This window comes from Anas platyrhynchos, chromosome 5 (genome assembly GCF_047663525.1).
Source record: "Anas platyrhynchos isolate ZD024472 breed Pekin duck chromosome 5, IASCAAS_PekinDuck_T2T, whole genome shotgun sequence".
Lineage (NCBI taxonomy): Eukaryota > Metazoa > Chordata > Aves > Anseriformes > Anatidae > Anas > Anas platyrhynchos.
This window is the reverse complement of record NC_092591.1, coordinates 6841758-6860144: the sequence shown is the minus strand read 5'-3', so window position 1 is coordinate 6860144 and position 18387 is coordinate 6841758. Positions and strand designations below refer to the sequence as shown.

General features: G+C 45.3%; 1 protein-coding gene across 6 annotated transcripts in view; it reads right to left on the bottom strand.

Moving 5' to 3' along the window:
* Positions 1-18387, bottom strand: part of SYT16 (synaptotagmin 16) — a 95797-nt gene that overhangs the window by 3346 nt on the left and 74064 nt on the right. For all 6 annotated transcript variants that reach the window (XM_072038177.1, XM_072038179.1, XM_072038178.1 and 3 more), the window contains 3 exons: positions 15518-15774; positions 11212-11655; positions 9970-10159 (listed from right to left, as the gene is read on the bottom strand). In XM_072038177.1, the coding sequence (XP_071894278.1) occupies positions 9970-10159; positions 11212-11655; positions 15518-15774 (891 nt within the window). The remainder of the gene's footprint in view (positions 1-9969; positions 10160-11211; positions 11656-15517; positions 15775-18387) is intronic.

Below are 18387 nucleotides of genomic sequence, written 5' to 3'. Positions count from 1 at the left end.
AATAAAGGGAAGGGATGGTTTAATTCGATGTTCCTATAATCCACCCTTCAAACTCTTGCTGCCTCCTGTATTAACTGTTTCACCTTGGTACGTGGTGGTCTCAGGCAGAGCTCTGCAGCCCCACAGCCCCACCTCTGTGCAATCTTTCGCCTCGCTCTGCAGGCGATGGTAGCAGATCACTTGGCCAGAAAAAGCCTCTCCTAACCCCTCTGTAAATCTGTGCCTGGGTTTCTGCAAGCGATTATTATTTCAGAGTGTGCTGAAGATAGGAAATAAATAACAAGCCGCGGTCTCTTGTCTACAGCATGTCTATCCTCTTCTGTTCCCGTTTGATGTGCTATTTTACGCACTTATCTGCTGAGCGACACAAGGTGTGAAATTACACTTCAGGTGTGAAAACACTTCTGTGTCTCCAAAGCAGGGCTCGCCGCTCCTCAAACTGTTCCGCTGAAAAAGCTGTCAGGAGACTGACAATCGAGGAGCAATTTGTGAGCCTGCACAGCTGTACAGCTATCGAGTTACTGCGGGGAAAGTTCAGCCCAATCATTAGCTAGCGGGGCCAACTTGGCTCCCAACACAACGCTGGAGATGAGTAAACCGTGCCAGCAAAGACCTACTCGTTAGACAGAAAAGCGGAGCTCTGACGTAAAAAGAGTTTGCTGATTGTAGCTGGGAAGGAAAGAGCTGCTTCACCGCGAGCTGATTTCCCAAGAGGAGGGCTGATTCCCACAGGAACATTCGACTCGAATCCCTCGGGTGATGCTGAGGGGCTGAGATCTGGAACGACTTCAGACCCATCAGAAATGAAATGCGCAGGAGAGGACTCTGCTCAAGCTCAACTCAACGTGAAACCAAGCCAGATAACCACCAGGCACAATTTCTTGCCATACTCACAGAGATGTCACTTTATTTGGCTCTAACAAACCAGAACGTGCACTGAAGCACCAGGATCACCAAGGTTGGAAAGACCTCCACGATCATTTAATCCCTCACCTAGACGTCCTGGCTGCAGGGAGCTCCCCTGAATTCAAGATAAATGGGGAGTAAGGTGGTTTTTTTCTTTATTTTTTTTCTTTTTTCATTGTGAGGACAAATTTCAAAGCAGCCAGAAACTCAGCCAGGCTGAATTTTGGACACAAACAAGCAGCTAAGTAGGACAATTCCCTGCTTAAATTCCAAACTGCCTTTCCTTTAAAAATCGAAATCTCACATCTTCTGCATAACTTCAGTACATTTTCCAAACTAATCCCACGTGCAGGCAGAAAGCTGAAAAGGCTCCTTTCTGCTGGCATGTAAGCGAGGCGAGTGTTGGGACACGGGAATTCATTTCAGCAGAGCCCTACAGAGCCAACCAAGTTGCAGTCACTACAGCCAAAGCAGCACGTGGCATAACTGGGCAGCCGTCTAGTAGGCAATGCTGCCACTGGAGATGAGCTCTGTTTCAACACTAAACAAGTGCCACAGCTTAAACCTCACAGGTGTTCCACACATCCCAATTTTCCAGGTATTTAATGGATGCGTTTCTTGCAGCGTGTCACATCCCTTAGTGAGGCCTCAAGTTTTGCAAGCGTGAAGTAACAGAGCTGGCTTTAAAGACAACCCAGCACTGCACAGCTGATGACTTAAACCAAGAATCAAAACCAGAAAATTAGGCTTTTTCCTTAACACACATCAGGATCTGTTAGGTAATTCTCTGGCACTGTCCTGCCTGCACGGTACCAAGGTCTGAGGGAGTTTTGCACACATCATCTGGCTAAGGTGAGAACGTGCAGGCTGGGAGGAGAAGCAGCTCACTGCAGAGCTAATACCAGGAGCCTTACTCACCTCCGTGTAAACACAGGCACAAAACCAGAGCAAGTGACATCAGGCTGCTAATTCTTCTCAGATTTATTCCACTGGGTGTATTTTACCAGCCAAAAGAATCGAGCTTGCCTGAACAGAAATAAAGGAGTAGGTGTGGATAATATATTTAGCATATGAAATTTGCTTTGCAGAGCTGGTGTGTACGAAGCAGAGCTGTTATTCTGCTTCACTAACCACATTTGTGGCTCGCTCACCCGTACCGCATTGTGCTCCTTTCAGCACCTTTTTAGGTGTCTGATCGGAAAACACTTCCCAGCTCTTCTTGCAGTCCAGTCTGCTTCTCTGAGATGGAAAGCTCTCCTCTTGGCTTGGCTTTGCCAAATAAAATCCACCCCTGGGTGCTCGGTGAGATTAGTGGAAGTAGAGCAAGGATGAACTTGCCGGTTTGCTGAGGAATGTATGTGTGAGAGCATCTATTCATTATGAAGGCAAACATTTTCCATCTAATTACATGCTCAGATTCAGTAATGGCCTCATTACTGTGGTATCTCAGCACTTTACACTCCTCAGTGTATTTACTTTCATGTCACCTCTGTCAAGCACAAAAGGAGAAGAAAGATTAAGGCTTACATTCCTCAAAATGCCTTAGAGCTCACCTTCTCTTGAGGCACCTATCTCACTGATGTGAAGAGCCAGACCTCTTAATACCTAGGATTGTGTGGCACTGAAGCTTGCCTCCAGTTACACAAAAGTCTGTGAAGATGCAGGAACAACGTCAGATTTTGCCAAGACCAATTTCAGCACCACATCCACCAGGCTCTCCTTTCCATACAGACTTTGGACCAGAAGCTCTTGCCACAGATCGTTTTTATGTTGAACTCATCATTCATCCCTGGGATGAGTGGAGCGAACAACGTTCACAGACACGAAATATCAACACCTCTGCATTTAATACCAGAGTGAAAAGCACTAAATCAAGGAACGCTGCAAGCAGCCAGACACATTTTGGGCTGGCGCTGCGTATTACTCCAGAGGTTTGGCCAAACGTCTTCTCCTGCAGACTGCTCTGTCTCCATCAGCAGTGCCCCAACCATAAAACACCTCTTGAGAGCTCATCTGCAAAGGCAATCAGTTTATCCGTGATTCTTCTAATGACCCATTTCTGTCATCATCCTTCCAAGGGAACTAACTGATAATGACAACTCAGGGGAATAATCAACTATAATTTATACGTTCCTGGTTTTGGAGCACGGAGCGTAGCGTGAGCTCTGCTTTCACTTACCCTAAGCCCCACCATTATTAAAAACACTGACCTGTGAACAAAAACACTGCAATACAAAAGGGTCCAGCTCCCTGCTTGAATTTATATTTAGAAAGGAAATAAACAACCAAAGACTTCTGACCTCTCGGGCTGTGGACTGCAGGGCATAACGCAGCGCTGTGTGGACTCTCCCTCCCTCGCTCCAGGCAAGCTAGCTCGTTTCCAAAAGCAGTACAACCATGCCAGCATGCTGCAATCCAGACTAATAAGACCCATGGTAAAATAAAGCCTAGGGCCTTGAGCTTAATTTCCCCCAGCTGGCATGGCCACACTCCCAGCCCACAAAATAAACAGCAGCAAAGCAGCCTTGGGGGCAGCATCCCTGCTACTCTGCACAGCTCAGCGTGAAGATCTCTTCCCTGGTACCCCCACTAACTCAGACTGACCTGTCCCAGTAGGCTGCTGCTCCATCAGCCCGTGGCTTTACCTCCCCATGAAACCAGCACCGGGGCAGCAATCCCCGAACCTGGCTCACTGCAGCTGTAGGGGGGAAAAGAGCTCAGAGGAAAATTAGACTCAAGCTTTTGCGGCCAGCCCCATGTCGTGAAAATCTGCAGTGGGCCAGAGGCAGCTTGTGGCCTACTCTGTTTACTATACAAGCTGAGAGCTGCCTACTATGTCGCTGAGGAGCCAAATTTCTTTCCCTGCTTCCACCGAGCCTCTGCTGCTGCGGTCCCCCTCCTGCGGCTGGCAGCTCTCCTGCGGGGAGAGGCTGAGATCTGGCAGCCTCCGCGGCGTCTGAGTCACTGGGGAACGGACCAGCACTGCCTTTCGTTTGAAAGGCAGCAGAGAAGGGTGCTGTGCTCCCTGGAAGCACCTCTTGACCTCAGCAGGGGGAATTGCCAGTACGGACAGCTTGTTTCCTGCAAGTCGAGGGGCAGGAGGTGAGGGGTCTCTCCAGCTGCACGAGGTCTGTCCTCCAGTAAGGGCAATTTCAGTGCTTCCTACAACGTGTAGTGTGCTTTATGCTGCCTCAGAGATGCATGAAGGCACAGCTTCTCAGCAATGGCAGCAGTAGCTCTGCTGCAGCATGATGTGAGGGCACTTAGGTTTGGTTCTCATCTCCAGCGACGGTGCCCACAGGCACGGCTCTATCAGACCACCTGCCATCAGGCCTCCTGCGAACGCTGCTCCGTGCACTCGCTGCGGGCTTGCATTAAACATTTGGCTCCAGAGGAAATTTGGAATTAGCAGGGAGCAATTCCTTTGTCTTCTGCTTGTGTTTGGAGGGGAAAAAAGAAAAAATGAAAGATTTTTTCTTTCTTTTTCACAGCTATGGGACTGGGAGAAGCATCGCCAGGCACTCTGCTTCAGATGCACTCTTCTGGTTCTGAAATACCTTCACATTATCCACAGCAAGTGTACCATGGTCACAGAAATACAAAACCGTTGAAAATGTTAACAGATAACTGCAAGTGCAAGCTATCACTGGATTCTGTCACTGGATTTAATTATTATGGAACATCCTCACCAAAATCTCCCAATTGCTCCTTGAAAGTGCCTTGGGTTTCAGTGCCAAGTCTCACGTGTCTCACATGGAAGAGCTGCACCAAGTCAGTCCATCCACCCAACAGTGCCCAACGGCACTTGCCTCAGAAAATCTATAAAAACAGAGCATATACTGGCTGCATATAATGGAGGGAGCCAGAGCTGTATATGGCATTCATTGTGCAGGTGCTTGGATATTTACAATCAAACAGAATTTTCTTTTTTTTTTTTCTCTGTATAATACATATTTGATTGATTTTTTTTTCAGAAGGTATTTACTATAAGCTTAATACCTCACTCCCAAGAGGCTCTGAGTCCACCCATGTTGAGTTTGAATCCCACCACCATACCTTGCATTTATCCACGCTTCATCTTCCACACCAGTGCCCAGCTGCTCACTACTGAGACGTCCTTCTGGGACTCCCTGCAGCTGGCCACATCTCTTCTACCCTGAACAAAGCTTCCTCAGCTTATTTAAGTTGATGCAAGATATATCCAAGGACAGGCAATGAAAGATGTCGAAGGAGAAGTGGTCTTGTACAAGCCCACTGTGACCAGCTGGCAAGTAGTCAGCACTGAGCAGTTGCCCAACACCTCTACTGCTGTTTACCAAGCTCTCTGGGCTGACGCCATCCCAGCTGCCTGGTAAAAATCGCCCTTTTATTACTGATGAGATGGGAGCAGGAATTACAGAGCTTTAGGAGCTCAAGTAAGCTCCCTGTTCAGTGCCAAATATGCTGGTTAAAAGTTACCTTTTTATTCAGCTTCCTGGTCTAAGTGGGATCAATTAAAGAAATTAACCCGTGTCTTAGTCCTCTAGGAATGAAACAAGGATAATAACTTTCCTTCCCCCACAAAGAATTTGATAAAATAAAATCCACTAATGACTTTCAGGCACTCTGATGCCAGACCAACAAATACCATCTGAGGACCCTAATTTTTCTACATGAGCAGCTTCTGCACTTCTTGGCAGTGTTATCCGGGGCTCAGGTAGATGTTTGTTTTCAGACAAGTCCTTACTTCAAGAATTTCTCCTGTTCCCAATAGAAACTCTGATAGCTTGTTCGCTCCCTCCTGTCTTTCCCAGAGTTAGTGCTATTGTATTTGCTTAATGGGGTTAATATGCTGCTGGTATAATAATGATCATGTACGGATGTAATTACTATGTGTGATTAATTCTGCAGCTGCTGAAAAGCTAGGAGGACTTTTCTTAGACATGGGAATATCTTTACAATAGTCCTTCTCAAATTGCACTACACCCAGACGTAAACCCCAAAAGCAATGTGAAAGAGGAAAAGCGAAGGCTGGATTAGAGGAGGGAGAGCTGCACCCTGCAGAGCTGCTGATGGAGGTTAAATATCTTGTGGGCAGAAACCATCCTTCTGCTGCCTGTTCACACACTGACAAGGGCAAACGATCCCCGGTCCATCACTACAATCCCAAGGTACTACTATCCCATACAAATAGCACGTAACCAGTTATAAATTTTTAAAGATGTGTCTGCCAGCGTTGTGTGCTTCTCTTGTTACTTTCCTTACAGTAAACATCCTTTAAGTGAACACGCTGAGCTTTGTTCTTCTAAGAAAACCCAATACCGCAGACCGAAATATGAACCCCTATGAAATGCTAACTTGTTAATGTTGGCATAACTAACATTACTGATTTTTACAAGAACCGAAGAGGAGGAGGTGCACAGGACACGTCTCATTAGTGCTAAAACACCTGGGGTGCCCACATCTGACAAAGCTGTAAATGCGTTTGTGCACGAGGCTTTTTGGCAGACACTGCCAATTTACAGTCCAGTGCTGCAGCCCTGCTCCTGAGTGCTCTTAAGTGCTCTGAGTGATAATGGACCTGTTTGTGTGCTCAGGGATTGTGAACTCAGCTCTTTAAGTCTGCATATTCCCCAGAACAATGCCTGGATGCTTACTCTTGATCAAACGATCCTTACATTCCACATATGTGACCTGAAGAGAAGACACTGCCTGGTAGATTTAAGTCTCTGCGGGCTACCCAGCTGTTTCCTAACCCAGCTATTACCCATGTAAGCACCCATGACTTTGATATTGAAGTGACTCAGTTCAACTCTGCATCCCATTTAAAGGTTTAAGTGAAGCATAAGATGTTCCCAGGAAAAAAAACTGAGAGATGTGCACAATCCTCCAGCTCTAATCTTCCTCTCCTTCTCCAGAAATTACCTGCTGTAGCTTCTGTGGTTTTTAACACCTGAAATCAGCAGTGCCTGAGTCCAGTTCCCTCATCTGCACACTGAAATCCCTGTGCAGAGAGGCCAAGAAGGGAGCACACATGCTGCAGGAGATGTTGAGATCAGCTGTGCAGGACCCCAGGTAGCAGGTAAGGTGGGAAAAGAGCACAACTGGAGAATTTGCTTTCTTGTAGGAGTCTCCGGCCACTCCCCACAGCTGCAGCTGGCAGCAGCAGACAATACTAAAGCCACTGGGTTGCGACAGGACCACAAAAGGGTACTGCAGAGACTGTGTGTGCAGGGGTGGGAAACGGAGGTGGATTCTGCCCACTGAGTTCTCCCAGTCTTACCACATGTAACTGCCCCGCAGAGCAGTTTGGTCTTGATATTTATGTGTTTTGAAGCACTATTATGTCTGAAATCCCCGTGACAGTGTCAAGAAATAAATCGCTCTCTCCAAGCCTCAAAGAGCAGAGCCATGGATAGGCTGTACCTGAGGAAACACAAGGGCTATTTCCTCGCCCTCCAGAAAGGGAGGCAGCAGCTTTAGTTTTCACCTAGTGAAGGACTTATTGAGCTTCTCATTCAGCCACCAGCATGTTTCAGACAGCAACAATCCCACCTCACAGCACTCCTCTGCAGCGTCTGCAGGAGCTATCAGTGAAAAGCTACTCCAGCATCTGAGACAAGTGCTGGTTTTCTTCCTGCTTCTACTTAGCTTCTTTTGATTTCTGCTTCACAGGATTTTCCTCTTCTCAGCACACTACTGGGCACTTTACAGGTGCAGAAAAAAATGAGGTAAGTTTGAGTAAAAGCAGCAGATAGTGATAGGTTCAGAACTTCCTTGTAATGAACTTCGCCTGATAGCAAATCTAACATCGAGACCTAGCTGGCTGGATAATGCTAAAGTCGATCTGGATATAGAAAGGGTGCAAAGGGACAATGGGACAATGCAAGATAGCCTTAATAGCACAGACAGGGAGAACCATTATGAACCAGTGTCAGGAATATTAGTTTGCACGGCCAGCTTATCGAATTGATTTCACTAGGTTTATCTGAAGCCCCACAAACACAGAAAGCAGAAAATTCAGGCAGAATTTAAAATAAAAGCTCCCTCAAAGAATGCCTTCTTTTCTCGTGCTGTTCTCTTCACATCAACAAACATGCAAAATGCTTATCAGGTTTAAAGATGCTGCCAGCCAAGCTACTGCTTTCCTGTGTGCCCATCAGCTAAAAAGCTTAATGGGACGTCTAATCAAGGCAGCTAAACTTTTCCATCCTGAAAGCAAATTTGTGCACACACGGCTAATCTGCCAAACCCCATCCCTTGAGAGGCCCAGGACAGACACAATTATACAGCACTCAGACGATGAATTCAAGGGTTGCTCAGCTTACTGCAACACCAGGAGCGAGACACCACACACCCAGAGAGACGCTCATCAGAAGCATACCAACAAATGTCAGCAATCTGATCATGATATCGCAGGTAGTAAATTGGAGGCCAATTATTTGAGTTCTTTGCAATGCAAACATTTCATTTATGGGGAAAAGGGTGGGGCAGTACAGCTGCCTGACTGAGCCAGATGCAAGGCTTGCGCAGGGCCTGATTTAAGAACAGAAGTGCTGCAGAATCCTGCCCTTCAGGCAGTAAAGTGACAAAACTCCAAGACCACAGATAGAAAACACACCAGAAAAACTGCAGCAAATTAACTTGGACTTATACTGGGACTACTTTCATTCAATGTCTGAGGATTAAACTTCAGGAATATGTTCGTTTTGCATAAACACATGTTACCTTGCTTGCTAGCGAATGTGGTAAGTAAGAACCTAGTCTTAATCTACCTTTGCTTTAAATCAACTAAAAATGCCCTGATTTGAAACTTTTAATGAAGCATAAATGCAAACAATAGCATGCCTTTAAGTAACTGCCATGGAGATCTTTGTTGTCACAGCTAATGCAAGACGAGCTAGGGCTACACAGACTGAAGTCATGTGTTTTACTGTTGCAGAGACTTGTACTTAATTCTTGAAGGATTGATTGCTCACACAGTCGGGTTTATTTATGTAATGAATTGAAGTACTGAAGTAGTTTAGTAGAAACTTAAGTTTTCATGTCTGTACACCAAAATATCAGATAAATGCTTTGCTAGCTCTAGGATAAAGAGCACAGCATCTTGCAAATGCAGTCTTAGCATTTTGCAAGCTGGAGATACAGCATCAAATCCAGTGAATGCAAAGAGCTGTCAAAGGTTCTTACCTTCTGTACCATTGACAGAAAGACAACCAAATCACAAAACCCAAACACGACAGCAAACAAAAAATGCTATTCCACATTGCCATTAGCTGCTGGTTTCAGCCAGCAGGCAAAAGGATAATATGGGATGAATACAGAGCTGCCATTCAAATCCTGAATAAGGGGCACAAGCAACAAAGCAGATAACACCATGCACTATGGTTGCCCGGCCCCATCTGTATCACAGACATTAGCACCATCCATCCACTGTCCTCCTCAAGGACTAACTATAGCTCAAGCACTAACCAAACCTACTGAAAGGCAATTTCCATTTTTTCCTTTAGGTATTGGAGGAAGGGAACTCAGCTATTGAGACTCAATAGAACATCTTTCAAATCCTCTTTCTACAAAAGACTTTTTTGTGTGGCTACAAAGAAATCACAGCAGGAAGATCCCCCAAGGGCCAAAAGCACCAGGTCACCCAGAGCTCAGCAGCACAGAAGGGGACTAAAAGTATAGCCCTAGGAAATATTGAATGGCACTAGGCAGGGCCTCTGCGTGTCACATGGGAACATATAATCACTCAAAAAGTGCTTCTTTTTTTCTGTGGATTTGCTGAAAATTACTCTGTGCTCTGGATGTAATAGCACTTCTGCCATAATCAGCTGTTGGAAAGGTACATGCAAGAAAAGGAGCATTCTGGTATTGCTGTCCTGTCAGCTGCGTCTTCATATGATTGCCTCCATTTACACTGCAAAGTTTCCCAGCACACATATTTGCAATAATGCTCTTAATTTTCAATCAGATGCTCTGCACGGAAAGCTAACTCAGAAATGGCATAATTGAATATCTCGAGGAGGAAAATAAAACACAAATTTTGACTCTGTGGTGTTATTTAATAGCAGTGAAAGTACTTACCAGGTGGCCTATTAATTGCGAGGTTTCGGAAATGACTGCCTTTGATCATCTCCACTGACAGCCGCCCTGTAGTGGCATTGTACGACAAGCCCACGAGCAGCTCTGGCACCCCTCCATGCGACAGGGACTGTGTTGAAGAAGCGCTATCACTGTGAGAGATTGCTGACAGACTAAGCTGAGAGTCTGCACTCTGCAGGGAAAGAGCACTGAAAGTCTCATCAGATTTTTCACCGCCACCCTCCCTTTAATTTATATCTTGTAGCCTTGCTTAGTAAGATCTCCCGTAAGAAATGGCAATGACTAAGAATGAATTATGATAAGGCACCAAAAGAATAAGAGCATTACTTTTACAAAAACACCATTTAGCTTTCTCTTTAAAGATGAGGAACGCTATGTAATGTGTAAATCTAGTGTAAATCAAAGCCTCTGAGATAAGCATACATCCTAGCTCATTAAATGCACAGAAAATCTTAAAAAAAAAAAAAAAAAAAGACTTTTGGATGGAATGCATTTTGGTTTTTTTTAGTCATGTACTGCGTATTTTCTTAATTTCTTTCCTTGCACCATGACATTTTCTCTATCCCCTTCTCACCCAGCCTGTGATGTTTCATTCATTTTGTGTGCCTAACATCTTACTGAGCTTCTTGTAGACAATGAATCATGTCAGAGCTCATCTACACAAACTGATTGGCATAGCCAGGGCTGGATACAACGGTGATATGCATGGAAGGCTATGAAGCAGCACTGCCAGTTCCTCCTCCCATGACCTACCACTCCAATCTGCCACGAAAAGAAACATTTTCTGAGTATTTCTGGTAATGTGGAAACGGCTCAATGCAGAGATCCACAGGCCAGGAGCTAGTGCCAAATGAGGTAGCTCTTGAACTGGCAGTAGTACAGCTCCACCAACATAACGGTGCACAAGAACTACTGTTCTCGTTGAAATGAAGGTAATTAGCCTTTGTGGCTCCAGGACCCAAGCTATTAATCCTGCATGGCACGGTGTTTGATGAGTTGTATAGAAGTACAAGCTTGCTAGGTGAGCCATGATTAACGAGGCACAGCTTTCTGTGTGGAAGATGTGCCCTGTGCTTCCCCTTACTGCTACCTGTGGTAAATGACAGTAGGACAGACCCACCAGTTGCATCCTAATGGCCCTGAATTGAAGGTATTAAGAACAGCTGGTCCCCATTCACCAAAGGAACAATTTTACAGACTCCAAATTTCCTTCATCAGACTTACAGTCAAATTACTCCTTGGCTCCAAGACCAGCGTCACCTTCACGTCCCTCTCTTGGCTGATGTTGCTCAGGTAGAACAGCTGTTCTCCCATCATCTTCTCTCCAACCATCTTGTGCACAGCATAGAGGCGGAAACGGATGGCGTAGCCACTCAACTCATGTGGCTCCAGCTTACTGAAAGTAATTTTATCCTTGAACATGGGGACGGGTCCTCTCTGAACGCTTGTCTTACCCCTCTGTTTCTTGCTCGGCATCAGGACTGTGTGCACTTGCCAGGTGTTCACACCGCTGCGGTCTTTGTCTGGGATGTCCCTGGCCTCCAAGACAGTAACCACCAGTTTTTGACTTGAGGCTTTATAAGTGAAGATGACATCTAGATCACCGCATCTACAGACGGGCTGATGGGCACTCTCATGAGCTGGTACACTGTTTACTTCATCATGCTCCTGCAAAGAGAAGGAAGAAATAAAACCTCCATCAGAGCTGAACTGCCTTTGTGATTCCAACTCTACTTAAAAACTTTTCATCTCCTCGCTTGTGTTTGCAAATGTGGACAGTTTCTCTGCAAAACAAGGGTCCCACTTTCTTTTGAGATGCCAATGCTCGTTAACTGCCTGATCCTGTGTAATATTCCCCATACAATCTAGTAAGCAACAGCACTCGTTGAAACATTTCCAACAAAAGGTTCCATCAATATTTGAATGTTTTGCAGAAGACTGTTAACTTGGCAAAAATTGTACATAGGGGAAAAATGTTTTGGTTTGGTTAAAAAAAAAAAAAAAAAGACAACCTATTACTTTGAATATACACTGAATTTTTTTCAAGATGGCTTTTTTTCATATTACTGAAATCAAACAATTTCATCGAACCTGCTACCTTTTTGGATATTTTATTCTGTAGGAAACTAAGAAAATTAAGCACTGTGTTCAGTTTGATCGAAGGGGAAAATCATAATGTCAGAACTTGTGGCAGAATGGAAATTCCATTTCTAGATGCTACCCTATAACTCAATAACTTTCCTACTGCTAAAGCAATGATAATCAAGAAAAACGGTCTGATTAAATACATATTGATTCTTTATTCACTTTTTAAATCTCCCAAGAGATGCATCTGTTCCTTCTGTTCAGTGTGGGTACTAATACGTTTGGAATAAGAATTCAAAATACAAAATCAAAATGTGCAGATGAATTCACATGCCATCTTTTACCTTCTTCTAAAGCAAAAATCGTCTTGATAAAATAAAAAATGGATGCTCACCTTACCTTTTGATGAGTGGGCGTGTGCGTTTCTGTTCAAAAGTGCTTGTTATCTTAGAGCTAGAATGTGCTTCATGTGATAAAGGGGTTGCTATAGTGATCAATGATTTGTATTTAAACATGAGTATACACTGTACTCGGGAAAGATTTTCAGTTAATAGCCAGAAGGTGAATTAAGGCCTGTCACTAGCAGTCTGAGTCACCCTCCTCCTCAAACATTTATCTTCTTTCGCATTTCAAGTAACACTTCTTTTCAACAGAGGGATCTTATTGTTTAGAGCGCAGATGATGGGCCAGAAGACTTCTGATGTAATTCCCTTGAGAAGTTTCTAGGGCGGCCTGTGTCTCAACCAAGATCTCAGACAAATCTCAAAATTTCCATCTACTTCCTGTCGATCAGCTTTTCAAGTGTTCAGGCTCATCTGCAGAGCTCCAACTTTCCTTATTTTTACAAGTGTTTGAGGCATTCATACCTGTGGCTACAGATGTCCATCTGTGTACATTAGTGATGAAGACCTGCTATCATATATTTTGCATTAGTGGTATCAAAGAGAGAAAAATCACCTCTTGGTCAGCGCACAAAATGACTCAGTTGCTCATAAAAACGCCTTTCTGTATGAGCAGCAGGTTTCAAAGACAAAGATGCCAGGCAGGCCGGGCTGCCGGGAGAGAACGTGATGTTATGCAAATGCAAGTGCTGCTGTGTAGCTGTCAAGTTATTTCTGTCTGGCTGCTGAAATAATATTTAAGAAGGAAACGTAAAGGGATTGCACTTGATTCATGCTTCCCCCCACATGTTCATCCCTCCCCACTTTCATCCGTGCATTTGCTGTTGAGGAGATGGGATCAAGGCACATTTGATTATTGCTGCTGGAGTACAGAGCAAACTCTGCTTGCAGCACTGCTGCTTTCATCGACATGCCTGAGCTGGGAACGTGAGTACCTGTGCGTCATCGTCTTGTACAGAAAGCCAAGAGGCACTTTCCTACCAACAGAGCTGAGCGTCTCATCTTCTGGCTGCCTGAAGGGCAGGCTGAAGGTCAGATATCTGGTCTTTGACAGAGTAGTTAAAATAGATCTGGATATTAGGAAATCTCAAACTGTGCTACAATAGCTGTGGCCACATCCACTGCAGAGAAAACTGCATGCGTTGGAGGAAAGGAGGGAAAGAGAATGCCAGACTCCATGCCAGTGACCTTTCTGTGGACAACCAAGCTGTCAGGATACCATGGGCTGGTGCTTTCAGAGAGAGCTGTGCAATCTGGGACTCACCTATCTACAGGTGTTCAGCCCACGAAGCTTATAGATGCTTGGTCTTCTTTCTGTGGAAGTCTTGACAAAATTCCCATTGCCTTTTGGGGCTTAGCTGGGGCTGTGAGTGCTTTGTCAATGTATTGGCTAAACAAACTATATAAACAGTGAAACTGAAATCCAAGGAAAGTGTGGGGTCTAGACACTTCATCTGAATTTATTTATTTCCCTCTTCCCAGCTCAGCTGTGGTGGCGTCAAGCTAAGTAGACTGATTGATACTGTATGTCTAACCCAGTCACTCAGGACAGAGCCAACATCCATTTCCCTAGGTAAAATAAGTCCATTTCTGCCAGAGAAACCTGTGAGAGCAGCTAATTATGGACTAGGCTTGAAATGGTACTCGTGGTTCCATGGTAGGGGCATAAAATTATCATTTTTGTCTCTAAAGAGAGGAGCTCTGAATGAAGCATAATAGAGCTTGGACATTCCTGGCATGTCAGAACATTTAGTTCCCGTAATAAAAAGTCTTTCATTAATCCACACAATACCTTTGGATGAGTAGCTGCTCGTAGTAGACAAACCAGGACGCGGGGATATCTGCCACCTGATGCTATAACCATTGTTTGCATTTTTTAACTGTACATGCCAGGAGCGAAACGAGAGATGGATTCCAAAGAAATACAAGTGGAGGACAGCTGAGACATTGCAACACGGGCGTACCACGGCAATGCACATCAGATAAAGAGGAGGAGGAACGAGCCTCAGATGGGCAGACAAACACTGCGTGTCAGGCACGCAGCAGAGGCCTGGGCTGCTGTTGCATGGAGTTCCCATGTGTTGTATGGTGCTTTGTGGGACAGCTTTGTGCAGCAAACCAAAATGCTCCTTTAAGGCTGGAGCGTACGCACCGAGGAGTGGCTCTCCCATCACTTTAACCAGCTGCAGGCAGCATGCTCGGAGGAAAGGAAGCTTGCCCTCAAAGCCTCGTTGCTCGGAGTACAGAGGTATTAATTTCCACAGCTGAAGAACCGTCTCCTTTAAGTCAGGCAGAAGACGTGACCTTTGTGTGATTCTTTTAATATGTCTGATGCAGGCTGATATTTTTTCAGAAATTCAATCTCGTGGTAAAATAATAATGAAACCAAACACATCACGCAGAAAGAATATAAGAGAAAAGAGGGATGCTAAGTCATCAGGCATTTACAAGTCCTAAAATCTGTAACGGTTTCCTGAGGCTTCAAAATAAAGGTGCAGAACCAAGGGAAAGCAAAGCAGCTCTAACCCCATTCCCTCTCCTTCCCTGGAAAGATGCCTGCTATCAGTGGGGACCCTGGTTCTGGTCACTTTGCCAAGTCACAGGCACCAGTCGCCTCCAGCTTTCCAGATGCTTCCCGTTGCCTAAGCCATAAAAACCTTGTGGAAAAAGAGGCAGAGCTCTGACCCAGGGACAACACCATATCTCCAGGCCCACACACTGCACATGCAGCCAGTTGTAAAGCCCTGGGCCACCACAGGGTGCTCTTTGCTAACTGACGGTAAATGCTGGTTGCAATTTCAGTTCAAAGACCGAAAGTCAGCCATCAAGCAAGAAAGCAGCTTCCCTGAATGAGCGTTAGTAGCAAGAGGTACAATACAAGGAACGGGGGAACACAGAGAGAGGTGTGTGCTCATGCACACAGGAGAACCATTACCTTCTGCTGTGCCGATCAATTTTTCACTTCATTTCTCCCCTAACGTTCTTTGGCCCCCAGTATCCTTCAAAATCTTACACCACATGTAACAAAAGGCAATTCACTGTACCTCAGGGCTCCACGCTGATGAGCTGTCAGTAGCATCATTTCCTTCAAATCCCTGGTTGGAAAATGCTGTCTCCAGTTCCAAACATCCGTCGGTGGCTTGCTGGCTAATGCCATCAGCAACGCTGGACTCCATCCTAGGCCCTTTATGCTGCCCAGCACCCCTACTCTCCATTGTTCTTCTTGAATCAACAGATCCGTGGTCATCTTCACGATAGGGTAGGTTGTCTTGGTAACTCAGTTGGCTTAGTCCATCCAGATCTAACAATTTTTCAGCAAGAAATTAATTTCAGAGGGATTACAGTGAAATCACTTCCCCTCTCCCTCCCAAAATGTGTCTTCCAAACATTATTTTTTTTTATTTTCTTTTTTGACCTTGTCTCCACGAGGCATTGGGAGGGGTTTCTCAGGAAGGTAGTGGCGTCACCGCCCCTGGAGGTGTTCAAGGAAAGGTTGGATGTGGTGCTTAGGGACATGGTTTAGTGGTGACAGTGGTGGTAGGGGGACAGTTGGACCAGATGATCCTGGAGGGCTTTTCCAAACTAATGATTCTAGGATTCCCCTGTATGCCAGAGGCAGTTTCTACTTAGGAGCACTGCAACACTGGACTTGCAACAAATCTTGTATACGTCAGCTTTTGGTGGGGTGGAGATGGCTGTTCCTTACTTTCCACATCCTGAATGGAGAAGCTGGTTTCCCTTAGTTGAAGGAGCTCACCGCCACATGCAGTATGGGGTATTCAGGAGCCTTGGGGTTGCTTTGTAGCCCCAAAGCAAACACTGCCATGAAAATTTAGATCAGATCAATTACAGAAGAGCACAGCTTGGCCCTGATGAACAGATATTAAGGCCGGGTTGGATGGGGCTTTGCACAACCTGGTCTAGTTGGGAGGTGTCCCTGCCCATGGGGTTGGAACCAGGTGGTCTTTGAGGTCCCTTCCAACCCAAACCATCCTGTGATTCTGTGATATCAGCAACTTCCTTTTATGAAGGAGGAGGAAAAGACAAGAGTCAGCATGGCCAAGGGGATGGAGCGAGTAAGGAAAGGAGTTTCACATGGGTGAGAGTGCCACCACGACCCCATCACCCATCCCTGAGGGCATGGGTACACATTATCAGCCCCACAAGCCAACCAGAAATTTCCAAACTCCATGTTTGGGCTAATTTGTTCCATGGGTGGCTGAAGGGAGATGTATTCCCCAACTTCTTTGACTTACATTGATTTTAATTCATCTGGTCCTTAGACATCTACTTCATTGGCTAAAGAAAGGTTCATTAACAAGAACAAAACAATCTCCTTTGGCTCACCACCACAGATTCCTCCTCTATGCCATCAAAGGCTCTATTTTGAACACAGGACGCTTCACTCCAAGGCATCAGTGAGAGCACTCTGCATGGAGTGACACAAGTAATTACATGGGCAGGAACGTCGATGAAAATAACGTCGTGATCTGGCCTTGAATACGCTCTGAAACACCTGCAGAAGAAAACCAAGGGCCTTCCTCCTTCCAATGAATCTGATGCCAGGCCTCGCTTTATGAACACAGAGAGCCAGGCTCTGCCTCCATCACTTCCAAGTAAGCAAGGAGCAATTACAGTGAACACAAAAAAACCGCACCTCCAAACAGCTGATGAAAGTAACAAAAGCAGATTCAGAAACACAGACACTCGGGATGCAAAGGTTTGTTCTCATGAAGGTCATTACCATAAAACAACAACAAAAATCAGATTTGGCCTCCAACTCAAACAACAGCAATAATCACTGTGTTAAATAGAAAACAATGTCTTTGCTTTGGTTTAGATGAATCAGTATCTCCATTCTCTCCACATCCCACTGCCTTGAGCAAAAAGCCCAAATCCTTCTGAGCAGAAGACATTCTGTGCTTGGTCCTAGGAGCAAATACGCTGTTTCTGAGTCACATCTGCCCCACATAACCAAACCAAAAGCACAAAGGGAATGGGAACGGCACTCAGGAGCTATTTCTTGGAGGTGGGCAGAAGCTCTTGTCCCCCTCCTTGGCTGCTCTTTCAATCAATGACCAGGAGAACCACCTTGTCCCCTTCCCTCTGCCCACGAAGGGCCTCCCATGAAGGGCTCTCCCTGTGGGGAAGCACCCCACAGCTTCCCAGTTATGGAGCTGTTCTGAGGTGTGGGAGATGGTCCTTCAGGAGAATGAGGGATCCCAATCCTGATCTCTCAAACACCAGGTGAGTGCTCTTCTCGCTCTCTTCTAACATCCAACAGCCACCCCATCTTCTCCTCCTCCTCCCAGCTGGCACACCTGGTCCTGAAATCAGGAGCCCTCATCCTCTCCCCTCTGCCCCGAGCTGAAATCAAGCGAGGGTAGGAAGTCATTTGATTCTTTGCCATTACTCCCACTCTTCCCTACAACGTCAGAAAACAGAAACGAGTAAACATGAGAACACAGGCAAGAAACAAAATAACCGAAATTCCACATACACAAATTTACTTAGAGTGAATGGGTACAGGCGCTCCTTAAGGCATTCAATTAGCAAGCCAACGTCTAATACACATTTTAAACAGTGGGTCATCCATCAAAGCACACACCACACAGCAGGCTTTCAGAATAAAACGCTACTGTAGTAAGAAATTATCCTCACACAATTGTCTTGTGGTTTTGACTCCTGCTGGGATAATATCTAGATCAATAATAGAGGAATTTTCAAAAACTACATTAAAGCCATAAAAGGCTATTCATAACAGGAAAACTCCAGAAATGTATTAATAGAGCAAGCCATTTCCCTAAGACTCAGGGAAAATTAATGTGTTAGGAAAGCAAATGTAGTATTCAGGGAAAGGAAGGGAAAAGGTGATTCACCAAAACCATTTAGAGAAACAGGCTGGCTTTTTCTT